Source organism: Bubalus kerabau, chromosome 3 (genome assembly GCF_029407905.1).
Source record: "Bubalus kerabau isolate K-KA32 ecotype Philippines breed swamp buffalo chromosome 3, PCC_UOA_SB_1v2, whole genome shotgun sequence".
NCBI classification, from domain to species: domain Eukaryota; kingdom Metazoa; phylum Chordata; class Mammalia; order Artiodactyla; family Bovidae; genus Bubalus; species Bubalus kerabau.
This window is the reverse complement of record NC_073626.1, coordinates 58,474,295-58,490,482: the sequence shown is the minus strand read 5'-3', so window position 1 is coordinate 58,490,482 and position 16,188 is coordinate 58,474,295. Positions and strand designations below refer to the sequence as shown.

Genomic DNA, 16,188 nt, shown 5'->3' with positions numbered 1-16,188 from the left:
GCTGGACCAGAAAGGGGAGGCACAGTGTGGAGTGAGCATCGCCCATAGGACCTAGGGACCCCTAGGGTTTTCAGTCTTGAATTGCACTCAGGAACTCATGAGTCAGGCGTTATACCCAGGACTTTGTGAATTATACAGTCATTATTGGAGAAGGTCCTTCAGACGCTGAACACTGGGTTTGACTTAGTCAAACTTGGTGCTTAGTCACTCAGCTGTGTCTGACCCTTTGAGACACCATGGACTGTAGCCTGTCAGGTTCGTCTGTCCATGGGATTCTCCAGGTAAGAATACTGGAGCGGATAATCATTCCTTTCCCCAGGGGATCTTCCCGACTCAGGGATCAAACCCAGGTCTCCTGCATTGCAGGCAGATTCTTTACTGTCTGAGCCACTAGGGAAGCCCTTCAGGATTCACATGCATAGACCAGTAATAATAACAACAAATGTTGTTACCGACTGTCAACATGCTGTATGCCGTCTGCTTCTCTTCAGTTAATTTCCAGAGGAGCTATCCCTACAAAGTAGGATTATTAAATTTATTGTAGCTAAAATTAAGTAACTTGCCCCCAAATCACAGTGAATACATGTTACACAGCTGGGCTTTGAATCCACTCCACTGAATTCAAAGACCCAGTTCTTTACCCGTTTTCTACACTGCCCTCTGATGAAAGGCTGTTATATCCATTTTTGGTCAGAAGCCCTTCCTAAGGCCTCAGTTTCATGATATCATCTTAGTGGAATTAACCAAGAATAGTTCAAAGGAATGACACAGCAGTGATAGCACTTGGGCCCACCAGCAACGGGAGCCCCACAGCGGCCTGTAATTCTGACACCAGTTCCAATGTATATGGGTTTTTTCCACCAAATCTTCTCAGCACCAGCTGGGTGTCCTAAAATTCAACTCGGTTTGGATACTATCTGCCTGGAGATGGTGTCCAATTCCACAGACGAAGGGCCCGGTCCTTCTAGATTACCCCTACTTTAATGCAAGTCCAGATTGGTCTTTATTTGCTGACTACCTGGCTTGAATTAGACATTCTCACACCTCCTCCTTGGGTTTGATTAATTTGCAAGAGCAGCTCAGAGAATTCAGAGTAACATTGTCCTCACTAGCCTACTGGTTTATTATAAAGGATACAAGTCACTACAGCCTGATGAAAGAGGCAAGGTATGAAATGCACAGGGCAAGATATGAAAAAGATTAAGAAACTTGCATGCCCTCTCCAGGTACCACTGTCCCCAAATCTCCATGTGTTCACCAGCCTGGAAACTCTCTGACCCCTGTCCTTTTGGGTCTTGACAGAGGCCTCACTTCATTGATATGATCAAATAAATCACTGGCCATTGAGCCAACTGAGCTCAGTTTTATGCCTTCCCTCCTCCCCTTGACCACTAGCCACCAGCCCCCATCCTTCAGTTCAGTATCTCAGTCGTGTCTGACTTTTTCCGACCCCATGGACTGCACCACACCAGGCCTCCCTGTCCATCACCAACTCCTAGAGCCTACTCAAACTCATGTCCATCAAGTCTGTGATGCCATCCAACCATCTCATCCTCTGTCATCCCCTTCTCCTCCCGCCTTCGATCTTTCCCAGCATCAGGGTCTTTTCAAATGAGTCAGTTCTTCACATCAGATGGCCAAAGTATTGGAGTTTCAGCTTCAGCATCAGTCCTTCCAATGAACACCCAGGAGTGATCTCCTTTAGGATGGACTGGTTGGATCTCCTTGCAGTCCAAGGGACTCTCAAGAGTCTTCTCCAACACCACAGTTCAAAAGCATCAATTCTACAGCACTCAGCTTTCTTCACCATCCAACTCGCACATCCATACATGACTACTGGAAAAACCAAAGCTTTGCCCCCATCCTTAGGTGCTTTCTAAAAGTCACCTCATTAACATAAAAAGACATCTTTATCACAGGCGATTCCAAGGGTTTTAGGAGTTCTGTGCCAGCAATGGGGACAAAGACTAAGTATCTATTTCTTATTATAAACTGAAATATCACAGGCCCCCAAACATGAGGTGCTCAGATAGCAGAGCAACTGCACAGACATCTAAGCAGGTCTGCAATCTGGGGTTACATAGTCAAATCTGGTCCAGAGGTTACACGGAAGTTGCCCAAGCTCAAGCCCTGACTCCATGACCTCTAGAGACATGGACTCTGCCTAGTGTAATGTCATCCATTGCTGTGCAACAAATGAACCCCTAAAGGTGATGGCATGAGACAGCCCACATTCATTATCTCAGACAGTTTTTGAGGATCAGGAGTGGCTTAGTTCGTTAGTTCGGGCTCCAGGTCTCTAACAAAGTTGCAGCCAAACTGTCATTTAAAGCTTGACCAGGGCCACAAGATCTGCCTCTGAATGGCTCCCTCAAATAGCTGATGGTGGGAGACCTCAGCTCTGGCCACCCTGACCTCTCCACTGGGCTGCCTGAGTGTTCTCACAATTTGCTTCCTCCATGACAAGTGACGTAAGAGAGAAAGCAGGAAGGAGGCTTCATTGCCTGCATGCCATTGTGGGTGAGAATGTCAGGAGGCAAGGTTCCCTGGGGGTCACCTTGGAGTCTGGCCACCACTCAGGGAAGGGACATCGAGAGGTGGTTGAGCCGCCGGCACCTCTGGAAGGTGAGCACAGAGTCAGATCCCCAGTGCTCCTTCTTGCACGCTTATTAAGTGTGTGTGCCCCCAAGGAGGGGCAGGGGTCTTACTGAGCCCTGCCCACCCTCGTTCACCAGCTAATGTATTTTCAATTTGGTCCCTGTGTGGCAAACCAGTTTTAACCCAGCCAGAAGCCACTGCCCACTTCCCACGTGGCACTAGTGGCAAGGAATCTGCCCGCCAGTGCAGGAGATGTAAGAGGCACAGGTTCAACCCCTGGGTCGAGAAGATCCCCTAGAGGAGGAAATGACACCCCCTCCAGTATTCTTGCCTGGAAAATCCCATGAACAGACAAGCTTGGCAGGCTATACAGTCCATGCAACGGCGAAGAGTTGGACACAGCTGAGCAACTGAGCACACAGCATGCACACACAGAAGCCCGTGCCCAGCCCCAGACCTGGCTCATCCCAGCCCAAGCCCAGTCCCACAATGAGCTCTGATTTTGGCAACAACTTCTCATGACACCATCAGGACAGGCTGTGACCCCTGCCTACGGAGACCATCCGATCCTGATGGCTGGGAGTGGGCCCGGACCCCAAAGTCTAGTCTTCTGAGTCTCTAGCAAAACTCTGACCTTGCAGTGGGCAGAGTGTGTTCTGGTTCATCCACCACATGATCACAGAGAATGACTGTAGCCTGTGGCTGTCCTGGGCGCCTGGGTTCAGACCCAACCCACTTGGCTGGTGCGAGGTCCTGACTTTGGAATCGGAGCAGTCCTGAACCCTCCTGGAGGACCAGTATCTGGCCGAGCGGCTTTTGTCCAGTTTCTCACGTTCTCTCGCCTGTTTCCTCACCCAGCAGTGAGGATGGCGGTGCATACCTGTCAGAGTTGCACAGCTTGGTGGAGATGAGGGAGTGCATGCTGCTTTATGAGTCAGGCTGGGAAAAGGCTCGGGAGCTAGAGATGAGCCCCACCCAGGCGGCTCTTGGGTTAGATTTGGAGGTGCTGCCCAGGCTTCACCTTCCCTCAGGAGCTGTCTCCCTCCACAGAGGCCCAGCCGCAGGGACAGAGGGACCAAGGACATCTCCTCCATGAAGCTGAAGCGGTCCTCCTGGGTTACAGGCCAGGTAAGCCCAGGGCCAGGGGGCCCAGGCTTGCTCCCAGCTCTGCTGCCCACTGGCCAGCCGGCTGCAGCGTTCCAGGCTTTCACCCAGTTTCCTTCTTTGCAAATGGAAGCGATCTTGGTTGTCCTGACTGCCACCTTTGGGTTTCAAGGTGGCCAGCCAGCTGAATATTGGAGAAGAGGTATTTGAAGAGGACAGCCCCCTCTCAGACCGACCCATGTCCAACCTGGAGAAGGTGCAGTTCGTTGTGGGCTACGCCATCTTGCGTCCCGACCTCAGGTCAGTCCCCACCCCCATCATGCCCCCTGAGAACACAGCCCCTCACTAGCTCTCAGCCCAGGGCCCCATCCCTAACCTGCTCCCCACCCTGGAGCCTGCAGGCTGGCTCTCAGGACAGCAGATGGTACAACAACCATGGGTTCTCTAATGCTCTGCATTAAAACCCCTGGGTAAAACCCAGTTTTAGGAAGACAAACTCATCATGGGCTGTTGATTCATCTTATAACCAGCTTTACTGCAAGACCCTGTAAATGGGCAAGTTCCTCATTTATTCTATATATGTTTTGCTTTATATATAATTTGCTTTACAGAAATTGTGTTTTTATACAAATTTTAAGAACTATGTATACTGCTTATAAGGACAGACTACTGTATTTCAGGGGTTCACATATTTTAAGTTATTATTAATATTTTTAACCAAACTCAAGCAATTTGAGTCATAATTTTTTTCAAATGTTTTTTTCTACTTCATTCTCTCTCTTTTCCTTTGAACTCTAATTAAATCTGTAGAAGACTTTTATATTGTCTGTCACATCCCTAAGGGGTCTGTTCATCTGTGCTTTCTTTTTTCCCCTTCTGTTCTTTAGGTTAGATATTTTCTATTAATCCGTCTTCACATTAACTGATTTTTCTTTTGTTTTCCCCAGTCTGCTGTTATACCCATCCAATATTTTTTAAAATATCAAATATTATATTTTTCAATTCCAGAGTTTGCACTTGACTCTTTTTTTTTTTTTAAATAGTTTCTGTTTTGCCAAGATTTCCTGTTTGTTCATTCACTATGAGCATAATGTCCTTTATATCTTTGATCATAGTCAGGGTAATTTTAAAACCTTTCCTGATAAATCAATATTTGGTTCATCTTGGGGTCAGTTTCCATTGACTGCCTTTTCTCTTGAGAATAATCATGTTTTCCTGTCTCCTCATTTGTCTGATACTTGACTATTATTTTCTCAGTAGCCTAGTACTTTGGGGTTGTTATCTTAGACATTTGGGGATGATATGTTTGAAGACTCTGGAATCTGTTACATTCCTTCAAAGACTTTTCGTTTTGGGAGGCAATTAGTTTGGTTGGATTCAAACTCTGTCTCCCTGTGGTAAGCAGCAGCTGGAATCCCTGTGCAGTTATTTTAGCCTTTGCTGCGCTGCCTGGAGTCTGCCTCAGACATGTGTAGGTGAGGGGTGAGCCAGAGATTTAGGAAGATTTTATATACAGAATATAGGGTTCCTCCCCTCCTCCAGAGCCAGCCCCCAGCCTGGCCTCCCATTGCTCTGTGTCTTTCAGGGACGAAATTTACTGCCAGATCTGCAAGCAGCTCTCAGAGAACTACAAAACAAGCAGCCTGGCCAGGGGCTGGATCCTGCTCGGCCTGTGCCTGGGCTGCTTCCCGCCTTCTGAGAGGTTCCTGAAGGTGGGGAGGGGCAGGAGCAGGACCTGAGGGTGGGGTCAGCATGGGTGGGCCCAGGGCCCTGCAGCAGATGGAGAAACCCCAGCCCATGGCCTGGCTCTCCTGCTCCTACAGGCCAGGATGGGCAGCAGTGCCTGGCCTTCTTTGGGCCTCAGTTTCACGTCTATAAAAGAGGATGCTCCTCCGGCCCCTAATCAGGATCTGCAGGGCCATCTCATCTGGGCTCCATCACCAAAAGACAGTGAGGTGGTGGATGAAATGGGCATCGAAAAGACAAAAGTGTTGAGGAATCGGTACCAATGAGAGGCTGGATGCAGCATCTCCCTCTAGGCCTAAGAACTAACAAGAGAGGTGTTTCCAAGTGTTGGAGGCCCCAGGCTTCGCTACTCTAATACACCTTTTGGTTCTGAATATAAAAGTAATATGTAGGGGGGACTTCCCTGGTGATCCAGTAGTTAGGAGTCTGCTCTTGCACTGCAGAGAGCACAGGTTCAGTCTCTGGTTGGGGAACTAAGATCCCATATGCCCTGCAGCCAAGAGGGAGAAAAAAGTAATGTGTAGGAAATGTAAAAAGTCTAAATAGAAGATAAAAGTCATCTTCACACCCAGAGGCAACTTGCATTACGGTTTCTGACCTTTTGTGGTGTGAGAGAGTCATACTTGTGATCACACAGAAAACAATCTCACTACCGCTCATGCCTCCAGGGACAGCAGGAAGTCTGATCACCCTGGCCATCTGCCCTGGGGCAGCCTTGACAGCAGTAAATCCTTCCAGGCTGCATCTTCTCAAAGAATCTCTCTGAGAGACAAAAAGCTTTTCAACACCTTGTTTCAACATCTCATGGAACATATTTTGAACATCGGCTCTCCTGCAGCTTTCACTTATAAGCGTCTTCTCACGTCATAAACTGTCCCCAAATGGCAGTGCTAATGCCATTTGCTAGTGTTCCTAATGCATATTTCACTTTTTGATGGACATGTAGGATCTATCTTCCAATTGCCCATCACCATAAACACCACTATGATTAAAAACTATATATCTACCTTTACCAAATTATTTTTACCTTTACCAAATTAGGTCAAAGAGTGAACACACTTTAAAATTATGTACTATTTAAAACATATTGACAAATGGGTCCTCAGAAATGTTGTGCAACTGATACTCCTCATAGTGTGACAGCCCCGTGTTATTGCACCTTTGCTATCACTATTATCATTTTTAGCTTTTTTCCAGTTTTATTGAGGTATTATTGACATATAACATTGTTCAAATGTAGGGTATACAGTGTTGTGATTTTATATAGGTGTGTATTGTAAAATGATTGCCAAGTAATACATCATCCATAATTACAATTAGTATCATAGTTCCTAGAATCTGGACAGTGAATAGAAAGTGGCCTCCATTCTAAGTACCTTCGTGCCGTTCCCTTCCTCATCCACCAGTATCTGCTGAACTTCATTGGTCAAGGACCAGTCGGCTACGGGCCCTTCTGTGCTGAGCGCCTGAGACGCACCTGTGCCAATGGGGTGCGCACAGAGCCCCCCTCCTGGCTGGAGCTGCAGGTAGGGGCTGGAGGGGATGGGAGGCAGCCAGTGTGGGGTGGTGGCAGCCCCCGTGACTCCTCCAGCACAGCTCATGGGGCTGAAAACAGGAAGTATGTGCTCTGGGCCCCTCCCCGCTCTTCTGGGCCAGTGGTCCCCGGGAGCCCCAGCTGGGGCTCAGCCTCTCCAGGCCCAGTCCAGGCTTCAAAAGTGCCACCTCCCCCACATCTAAATTGATATTCCTTGGTGGCTCAAATGGTAAAGAATCTGCTGCAATGTAGGAGACCTGGGTTCAGTCCCTAGGTCGGGAAGATCCCCTGGAGAAGGGAATGGCTACCCACTCCAGTATACTTGCCTGGAGAATTTTATGGACAGAGGAGCCTGGTGGGCTACAGTCCATGGGGTTGCAAAGAGTCAGACATGACTGAGTAACTAACACTTTCTCTTTCACTTAGGGCCCTTCTAGCTGAAGGGGAAAATCCGTCTTAGTTCCTTAGCTGCAGGGTGTGAGTGGCTGCTAACTGCCTAAAGCTTACCCCTCCCAAAGACACTTGCATTGTATATGGTCATGCAAAGTTGTCTACCTAGGTGGCATTCTTGTTTGTGTTACCTGTGAGTTCTTGCAGGATCCTCAGGAACAGTACTTCAGACACAGGTAGGGTCTGGCCCCCACTCTACCCGTGGCTCCTGGAAGGTACTCACACTCTATGCCCTGCAGTGCCCTATACCAGGACATAGAGAGCACCTCCCACCACACCCCGTCCTGTTCTCACTCTGCCACCAACATCCACGGGACTTCCCTCCTCCACCTCATCTACCTGCTCTGTCCAGAAGCCTTGGAGTTGAAAGTGAACTCGCTGCAGCTATGTGGCCTGTGCTCAAGCCCTGCTGTACACAGAGAGTAACAGTGGCTTCCTCTGACCCAAAACGTTCCAGAGTCCAAGACTCAGACATCTCCGAGAGCTTTTTTCTGTGATTCTGAGTCACCCAATCTCGCCAAAGCTCAGGGAACTCATGTTAAAATGGGGCCTTCCAGTACAGGCTGCACCCCCACGGACACGGTGCTTAAACAGCTCTTGCCCTGGCGGGTTCTTCAGTTCAGCAGCGATGTCTGCTGGCCAGGACTTTGTAAATGACTTGCCGAGCTGGGCGGGGCCTCAGAAGGCCCCGCCCACCAGAACCCATGGGAATGCGCCCGCAGGGGCAGTGGGTTGGGAAGAGGGGCTGGTGGGCCAGCCTCCCATCGCAGAGTTCCAGGAGCTCCAGCGCAGGCAACTGACTCGAGGGGCCTCCTGGGCAGAGGACCTGAGTCTTCGTCCGTCCCCAGGCTGTCAAGTCCAAGAAGCACATCCCAATCCATATCAGCTTGGCGACTGGAGAGAGCCTGACAGTCATGGTGGACTCAGCCTCAACGTCTCGGGAAGTCTGCTTGCACATCGCCCGCAAGCAGGGCCTCAGCGACCACCTGGGCTTTTCTCTGCAGGTCGCCGTGTACGACAAGGTACTGGCCAGGGGTCCCATCCACCGCCCGCCTCCTTCACACACGCAGGGCAACACCAGCCCTTGTATCATGCCAGCCTAGGCACCATTCACCTTCCCAGCTGCCAAACACAGATGGGAGCACAAACTCCCGCTTACAGACGTGCCTCCTAACCAGGCAGCCTGCCCCCTGGCCCAACACTCACACACTCAGCCTAGTATCTCACACACACACCTGGAAGGTACCCTGCTGTGCCTGCATCCTGCGCCAAGCCCCTCACCCTGGGGAGCTCAGAATCCCATGCATCCATGTGGAGGTCACACCAGCACTGCCCCATCCTGACCCCACATCGTCGACCCACCCAGATGCCCTGATTCCCACGCTCAGAACCAGGTATACACATGAGCCTCCTGTGAGAGGGGCCGGCAGGGGGAGAGTCTAGGCGTGTTTAGGGGTGAATGACAGGCCACGCCCAATAGGGAGGAGTCTGAAGGGTTCCTGTTCTCTTGATGTCCACACCTCCACATGGGTATGGCAAAGGCAGGTGTCCCTGGGGGGCTGACACGCAGCAGTCGCTCACCCCTGCCGCTCTGATTCTGGTCTCAGTTCTGGTCCCTGGGCAGCGGGCGTGACCACGTGATGGATGCCTTGGCCCAGTGTGAGCAACTGGCCCGGGAGAGGGGCGAGAGTGAGCGCCAGGCGCCCTGGCGCATCTACTTCCGGAAGGAGTTCTTCACTCCGTGGCACGACTCCCAGGAGGACCCGGTTAGCACCCATCTCATTTACCGCCAAGTCCTCCATGGAGTCTGGCTTGGCGAGTACCCCTTCGAGAAGGTGAGGGGACCACAGTGCTCAGGGCCCCAAAGACCCCCCTCTCAGCCTGGGGAAGGGCCCTGCTCCAGGGCAGGGACTTTGGGACAGAACAAGGGCAGCTGGGCTGGGCACCAGGCATGTCCCTGGGGAGGCCCTGTGGGTCATGGAGGGCAGGAGGCTGAGGGAGAGGAGTGGGCCTGGGATGTATCTGCGAGTACAGGTCCCTGCGGCCCTCTGGGAGCAGCTGTCCCTGCCCAGTAGCCTCCATCCCCTCCTTTAGCCACAGGTTCACTCAAGCTTCTGGGGTTTGAGCCATCTGCCGCCAGCAGCAAAGCACCACTCCCCCCAGTCAGCCCCAGGCCCACCTAACCTCACCACAGCAGCTGCTCATGGGGCAGCAGGGCCTGGGGGTCAGGAGCACGGCCTTGGAGTCCCAGCACTTGAATTCAGGTTCCACCTGTGCCTCTTCCTGGCGGTGTGGCCTTGGAACGTTAGGTCACCTCTCTGAGCCTCTGGCTCTCTCCTGTAAGGTGCAGTCACAAGAGCTTTCTGTGTGGTTGTGAGACTCAGGGTAGGGGAGCTTACGCACCTGACCTCCTTGGACAACGCTGTGCCTGTTCAGCGGGTGCAGACCTTCCCGGGCCTGAATCCAGAGGATGAGCTGGGGACTGGAGGCAACTGTGGCAGTCCTGGAGGCCTGCCTGGAGCAGGGCAGTGGGCAGGGAGAGGTGGGGGCAAAGGGGTCGTGGGGACAGAGGGCAGGCAAATAGATGGCTGGGCAAGGTTTGTCTCCTTGGAAAGAACAGGGCAGCTTGTCCCTGTGGGGCGCCTGGAGCAGGGAACCTTCTGTGTGCTGGGTATGCTAGTGACTTACACAGGCTCCTGCCCACATGAATCCTAGCAGAGGCTCTGCAGGAATGGCTAGGGACAGGGGGAGACAGGGTAAAGGCCTTGTCCACAAGTGAAGGACAGAGAAACCTAATGTCCTGTGGTCCACGGGGTCACAAAGAGTGGAACACGACTCAGTGACTGAACAACAGCACTCACCTCATTCAGCAGTGTTGGGGCTCCAGGCCCCAGAGCTCAGTCCCGCACACTCACTGGCTCATGAAGGCTGAACAAGGAGCATGCAGGACACCCGCCTTGTCTTCAGGCTGGGCTGCTGGGAGACTCCGGCCTGCCAATAGGAGCGCAGCCCGTGTTGGGCCCAGTCAGCGCACATAGGGGCTCTGCCGTGTTGGGGGAGGGGCAGGTCCTGCCTAGCAGAGGCGGCTGCTCACCTCCGCTGTGGGGGGTGAGCACTCATCAGGGGCAAGGCTTCCTGGGGGAGAGTGGGCTCGCACATGCACACCCCACCCTGGCTCCCGTGTGTGTGCCTGGGCCGTGCAGGAGGAAGAGCTGGTGGAGCTGCTGGCCCAGCACTGCTACGTGCAGCTCGGTGCCTCGGCCGGGAGCCAGGCCATCCAGGAGCTGCTGCCCGGCTGTGTCCCCTCCAAGCTGTACAGGACCAAGACCCCAGAGAAGTGGGCCAGCCTGGTTGCCACCGCCTATGCCAAGGTCAGCCTCCCCAGAGCCTGTGTACTCCGGCTATGCAGCTCTTTTTGGGGGTGGTGGGCCCCTTGGTATTTAGAGGGGCTGGAGATCCCATTATGAGTCCCTACTCACTGAGGGGATGGAGACTAACCTCCCGGTCAGCATAGCTCTATGTCTCCAGGTTTAAACAATCTCGTTCAGGTTCACCCCCCTCACAAGATGGCATCTTGGCTGGTCTGGGCAGCTCAGTTCTCCACTGGTCTCTACTACAGGCTCAATCTGGGCCTTGGCTTTTGGGTGCAAGAAGGCATCCCCAGCTGCTGACCATGAGCACACCCTCACCTTGGCCCCAGTTCCGCCCTGGGCCTTATTGGTGTCCCCTTGCTGGGCCCTGAATGCCCGATGCTGGCCTGGATGGCAGGGAGGGCTGCCCCTCCTCTACCCCTGCTTGGTCAGCCCACAGCAAGTGAAGATGGTTCCTGAAGGCTCACAGCCTTTTCCCCAAGAAGACAGCCCTCTGACTTGGTCCGCCTGCTTCTCTTCCCCTCCCCACAGGGTTGTCCCAAACCACCCCTCTGTCAGAGCCTCCTTCCTTATAGGGTGCTTTGCTCTGCAGTGTGTCCTGAGGGTGCAAAGGGATCTCCAAGGGCTGGTGGGCTCCGTGCTGCAGCTGCTGCTGCAGAAGAGCTGTGCATGGGGTGAGGGGGGATGGAAGGGGGAGGATAAAGCCCTTTGGTTAATGCTTGTGTGTATGTTAGTCACGCAGTTTTGTCTGACTCTTTAACACCCTATGGACTGTAGCTTGCCAGACTCCTCTGTCCGTGGAATTCTCCAGGCAATAATACTGAAGTGGGTAGCCATTTTCTTCTCCAAGGGTTCTTCTCAACCCAGGGATCAAAGCCGGGTCTCCCACTTTGCAGGCAGATTCTCTACCATCTGAGCCACCAGGGAAGCCTTCCCAGCTTCAATTACCCTGTGGCACTGGGAGCCAAGAAACAGCAGGACAAGCAGTGGGCAGTTCAAAGGCAGTGCAGTGCTGGTTTGTCAGGGGTTGACAGCCTGGCTGCAGGAGATGAGTCCCAGGTGCATGGCTCAGATAGCAGGCGTTGCCCGAGTTCAGAGCGGGGCAGGGAGGTGACCAATGCAGCCTGCATTCCGGCCGCAGGAAAGGAGGTGCTCAGTGTGGGTTGCAGACAAGGGCCCTGTGCACGTCTGCAGTGGGGGACGCAGCAGGCTTTGTCCTGCTCTTCAGGAGTCACAGTGCACAACCCTGAGGAAAGGCTCTGAGCAGTCCTGCCAGAGAGAAACCTAATTGTTTTGCCTAATATTCCTCACACAAGCTTCACCACAGAAGCTTTGTTCCCCAAGGCGGTCGCTATCATTTCTTGGGGACAATCCTTGAACAGGAATTTGGGGAAGCAAACCTTGTGGATTATTTCTGTTGTTTCCCAGCCTGAGTGGATGCGTTTACAGGGGAGAGGCCATGGACTTTTTAGGGCTAGTACGAGGCAGAGGAGACAAGAGATGCACATGAACCCGAATGAACACGAGTAAGAAGTGGCATCATCATTTGGGGAAAGGGGAGATAGGGTGAGAATAAAGAATGAGGAAATTTATGCCACTGTTTTTTCCAAAGGGAACATAAGTTTCACTGATTTTTCTTCAGTAAACACTAAAATGTGGACATTACCAAATAAACCAGAAAACAAGACAAACACAAAGAAAAGAGGGAAATCACCAATAGTATCACATCAAAGAGCTCATCCCTCTTAACACTGCGGTATATATCCTTCTAGACTGCTGTATTCATGTGTACGCAATTGACATGTGCATATGATTGGAATGCAAGAAACACACTTTTAAAAAATTAATTTATTTTAATTGGAGGCTAATTACTTCACAATATTGTGGTGGTTTTTGCCATACATTGACATGAATCAGCCATGGGTGTACATGTGTTCCCCCATCCTGAACCCCCCTCCACCTCCCTGCCCATCCCATCCCTCTGGGTCATCCCAGTGCACTGGCTTTGAGTGCCCTGTTTCATGCATTGAACCTGGACTGGCGATCTGTTTCACATATAATAATATACATGATTCAATGCTATTCTCCTAAATCATCCCACCCTTGCTTTCTCCCACAGAGTCCAAAAGTCTGTTCTTTATGTCTGTGTCTCTTTTGCTGTCTCACATATAGGGTCATCGTTACCATCTTTCTAAATTCCATATATATGCATTAAAATACTGTATTGGTGTTTTTCTTTCTGACTTACTTCACTCTGTATAATAGGCTCCAGTTTCATCCACCTCATTAGAACTGATTCAAGTGTGTTCTTTTTAATAACTGAGTAATATTCCATTGTGTATATGTACCACAGCTTTCTTATCCATTTCTCTACTGATGGACGTCTAGGTTGCTTCCATGTCCTGGCTATTGTAAACAGTGCTGTGATGAACATTGGGGTACGTGTGTCTCTTTCAATTCTGGTTTCCTTGGTGTGTATGCCCAGCAGTAGGATTGCTGGGTCGTATGACAGTTCTATTTCCAGGTTTTTAAGGAATCTCCACACTGTTCTCCATAGTGGCTGTACTAGTCTGCATTCCCACCAACAGTGTAAGAGAGTTCCTTTTTCTCGGCACCCTCTCCAGCATTTATTGTTTGTAGACTTTCTGATAGCAGCCATTCTGACCAGCATAAGATGATACCTTACTGTGGTTTTGATTTGCATTTCTCTGATAATGAGTGATGTTGAGCATCTTTTCACGTGTTTGTTAGCCATCTGTATGTCTTCTTTGGAGAAATGTCTGTTTAGTTCTTTGGCCCATTTTTTGACGGGGTCGTTTATTTTTGTGATGTTGAGCTTCATGAGCTGCTTGTATATTTTTGAGATTAATTCTTGGTCAATTGCTTCATTTGCTATTATTTTCTCCTATTCTGAAGCCTGTCTTTTCACCTTGCTTATAGTTTCTTCCATTGTGCAAAAGCTTTTGAGTTTAATTAAGTCCCACTTGTTTATTTTGGCTTTTATTTCCATTACTCTGGGAGGTGGGTCATAGAGGATCTTGCTGTGATTATGTCAGAGAGTGTTCTGCCTATGTTTTTCTCTAGGAGTTTTATAGTTTCTGGTCTTATGTTTAGATCTTTAATCCATTTTGAGATTATTTTTGTGTATGGTGTTAGAAAGTGTTCTAGTTTCATTCTTTTACAGGTGGTTGACCAGTTTTCCCAGCATCACTTGTTAAAGAGATTGTCTTTTTTCTATTGTGTATTCTTGCCTCTTTTGTCAAAGATAAGATGTCCATAGGAGCATGGATTCATCTCTGGGCTTTCTATTTTGTTCTATTGATCTATATTTCTGTCTTTGTGCCAGTACCATACTGTCTTGATGACTGTATCTTTGTAGTATAGTCTGAAGTCAGGCAGGTTGATTCCTCTAGTTCCATTCTTCTTTCTCAAGACTGCTTTGGCTTTTGAGGGTTTTTGTGTTTCCATACAAATTATGAAATTATTTGTTCTAGTTCTGTGAAAAATACTGTTGATAGCTTGATAGGGATTGCATTGAATATATAGATTGCTTTGGGTAGTATACTCATTTTCACTATATTGATTCTTCCAATCCATGAATATGGTATATTTCTCCATCTATTTGTGACCTCTTTGATTTCTTTCATCAGTGTTTTATAGTTTTCTATATATAGATCTTTTGTTTCTTTAGGTAAATTTATTCCTAAGTATTTTATTATTTTCATTGCAATTGTGAATGGGATTGTTTCCTTAATTTCTCTTTCTGTTTTCTCATTGTTAGGAAACACACCTTTTTAAAAAATAAAAATTGGATCATCATTAGATAGCTTTAAACCTGCTTCTTCACTTCGCTTAATAGTTTGGGCCCTTATTTCTGTGTCACTAAATACCAATCTGTTTTTAAGGGCTGAATAGTACTGTATTCATGAGCTACAATTCATTCACTGGTGAATTTTAAGGTCATGTCCCATTTTCACTGTTAAACTGATGAAGTGAATCTCTTTGTAGATACAACTTTTATATGCTTGATGGTTATTTCATCAAGATAAATTTCTTAAAAAAGGATTTCAGAGTGTACAAATGTTGGGTTTCCCAGGTGGCTGCCTGCCAATGCAGGAGACATAAGAGACATGGATTCAGTCCCTAGGTTGGGAAGATCCCCTGGAGAAGGGCATGGCAACCCACTCCAGTATTCTTGCCTGGAGAATTCCATGGACAGAGGAGCCTGGCAGGCTACAGTCCATAGGGTCGCAAAGAGTCAGACAGGACAAAAGTGAATGAGCACGCATGAATGTTCTAAAATCCTTGATATGTGTTGCAAAGCACCAAATCTCAGGATGTGTCCATTTACATCCCCTGATTCAGTATATGAATGTTACCCAACCACCTTTTAAAGAGGGAACAAGAGAAACAACATTTTATCCAACAAACCATAACAGGAAAGCTCAACTGGATGTTACAGCTGGCAATTTTACAGTTGGATGTTACAGATCTGTGGAGATGGGAAGAGGAAAGGGTGAAGGTCAGATAGAGCCAAGGGTGAGGGAGGGAGGAAGGTGAGACAGGACTGGGGAGGGGGATTGAGGTGAAGGTCCCTGAGAGACGCCTCCCAAAGTGTAGAAGAGAGGCAGAGCGGAGCACCAACACATAGGCACAGGCACCAATGCGGGCCTCGAGCACGGAGCATCATGCAGCCCCAGGAGGCCGGCGTTGCTGAGAGCCCGTCTGAGTCCGCAGACGGGGGCCCACAGACAGCGGCACGTGCCCCTCATTGTCTTCCAGGCTCAGGCAGCGAGCAGCAGCCTGGCCCTCTGGCCCTTGGGAGCTCTGATTCTAAAGCAGGGATCAGAACCACCAGTGATGGGCCCTCCCCAGCCCACCAGAGTCCTTCACCTGACTCTCATGGACACTGGCCTGGCTTTAGGCAGCGGCTTCACAGAATGATCTAGCAAATGAGCTCCCTGGGCACCGGGTGAGGAGTTAGCTGGGGGATAAGTGATGGCGGTGACTCATCATCGCAACCTCCGTGCAGGCACCCTACACCCAGAAGCGGGCCAGGCCACTGACCGTGCAGGAGCAGGTGGTGGACACTGCCTGCCTGAAGTGGCCGCTGCTCTTCTCCCGGCTCTTTGAAGTCACCACACTCTCAGGTAATGGTGTCTGATGTGTAAGAGGGTGCCAGTGGGCCCCCACCCTGGACCAGCCCTGGCTTCACACCCCTCTCTCCTTCTGCCAGGTCCCCGACTGCCCAAGACTCAGCTGATCTTGGCTGTTAACTGGAAGGGGCTGTACTTCCTGGACCAGAAGGAGAAGGTGCTCCTAGAACTCTCTTTCATCGAGGTCATGAGTCTGATCACCAACAGGTGGGTGCTCCAAGGGAAGCCC

The 16,188-nt window shown here is 50.1% G+C and overlaps 1 protein-coding gene across 2 annotated transcripts in view; it reads left to right on the top strand.

The window, feature by feature from the left end:
* The window catches only part of MYO7B (myosin VIIB), an 87,993-nt gene that overhangs the window by 61,966 nt on the left and 9,839 nt on the right, over positions 1-16,188 (top strand). Inside the window, exons 24-32 of one of the 2 annotated variants that reach the window (XM_055571891.1) lie at positions 3,649-3,726; positions 3,875-4,002; positions 5,288-5,414; positions 6,855-6,974; positions 8,281-8,454; positions 9,040-9,267; positions 10,636-10,803; positions 15,836-15,953; positions 16,040-16,166. In XM_055571891.1, coding sequence (XP_055427866.1) covers positions 3,649-3,726; positions 3,875-4,002; positions 5,288-5,414; positions 6,855-6,974; positions 8,281-8,454; positions 9,040-9,267; positions 10,636-10,803; positions 15,836-15,953; positions 16,040-16,166 — 1,268 coding nt within the window. The remainder of the gene's footprint in view (positions 1-3,648; positions 3,727-3,874; positions 4,003-5,287; positions 5,415-6,854; positions 6,975-8,280; positions 8,455-9,039; positions 9,268-10,635; positions 10,804-15,835; positions 15,954-16,039; positions 16,167-16,188) is intronic. The other variant, XM_055571892.1, reaches the window with a different exon arrangement.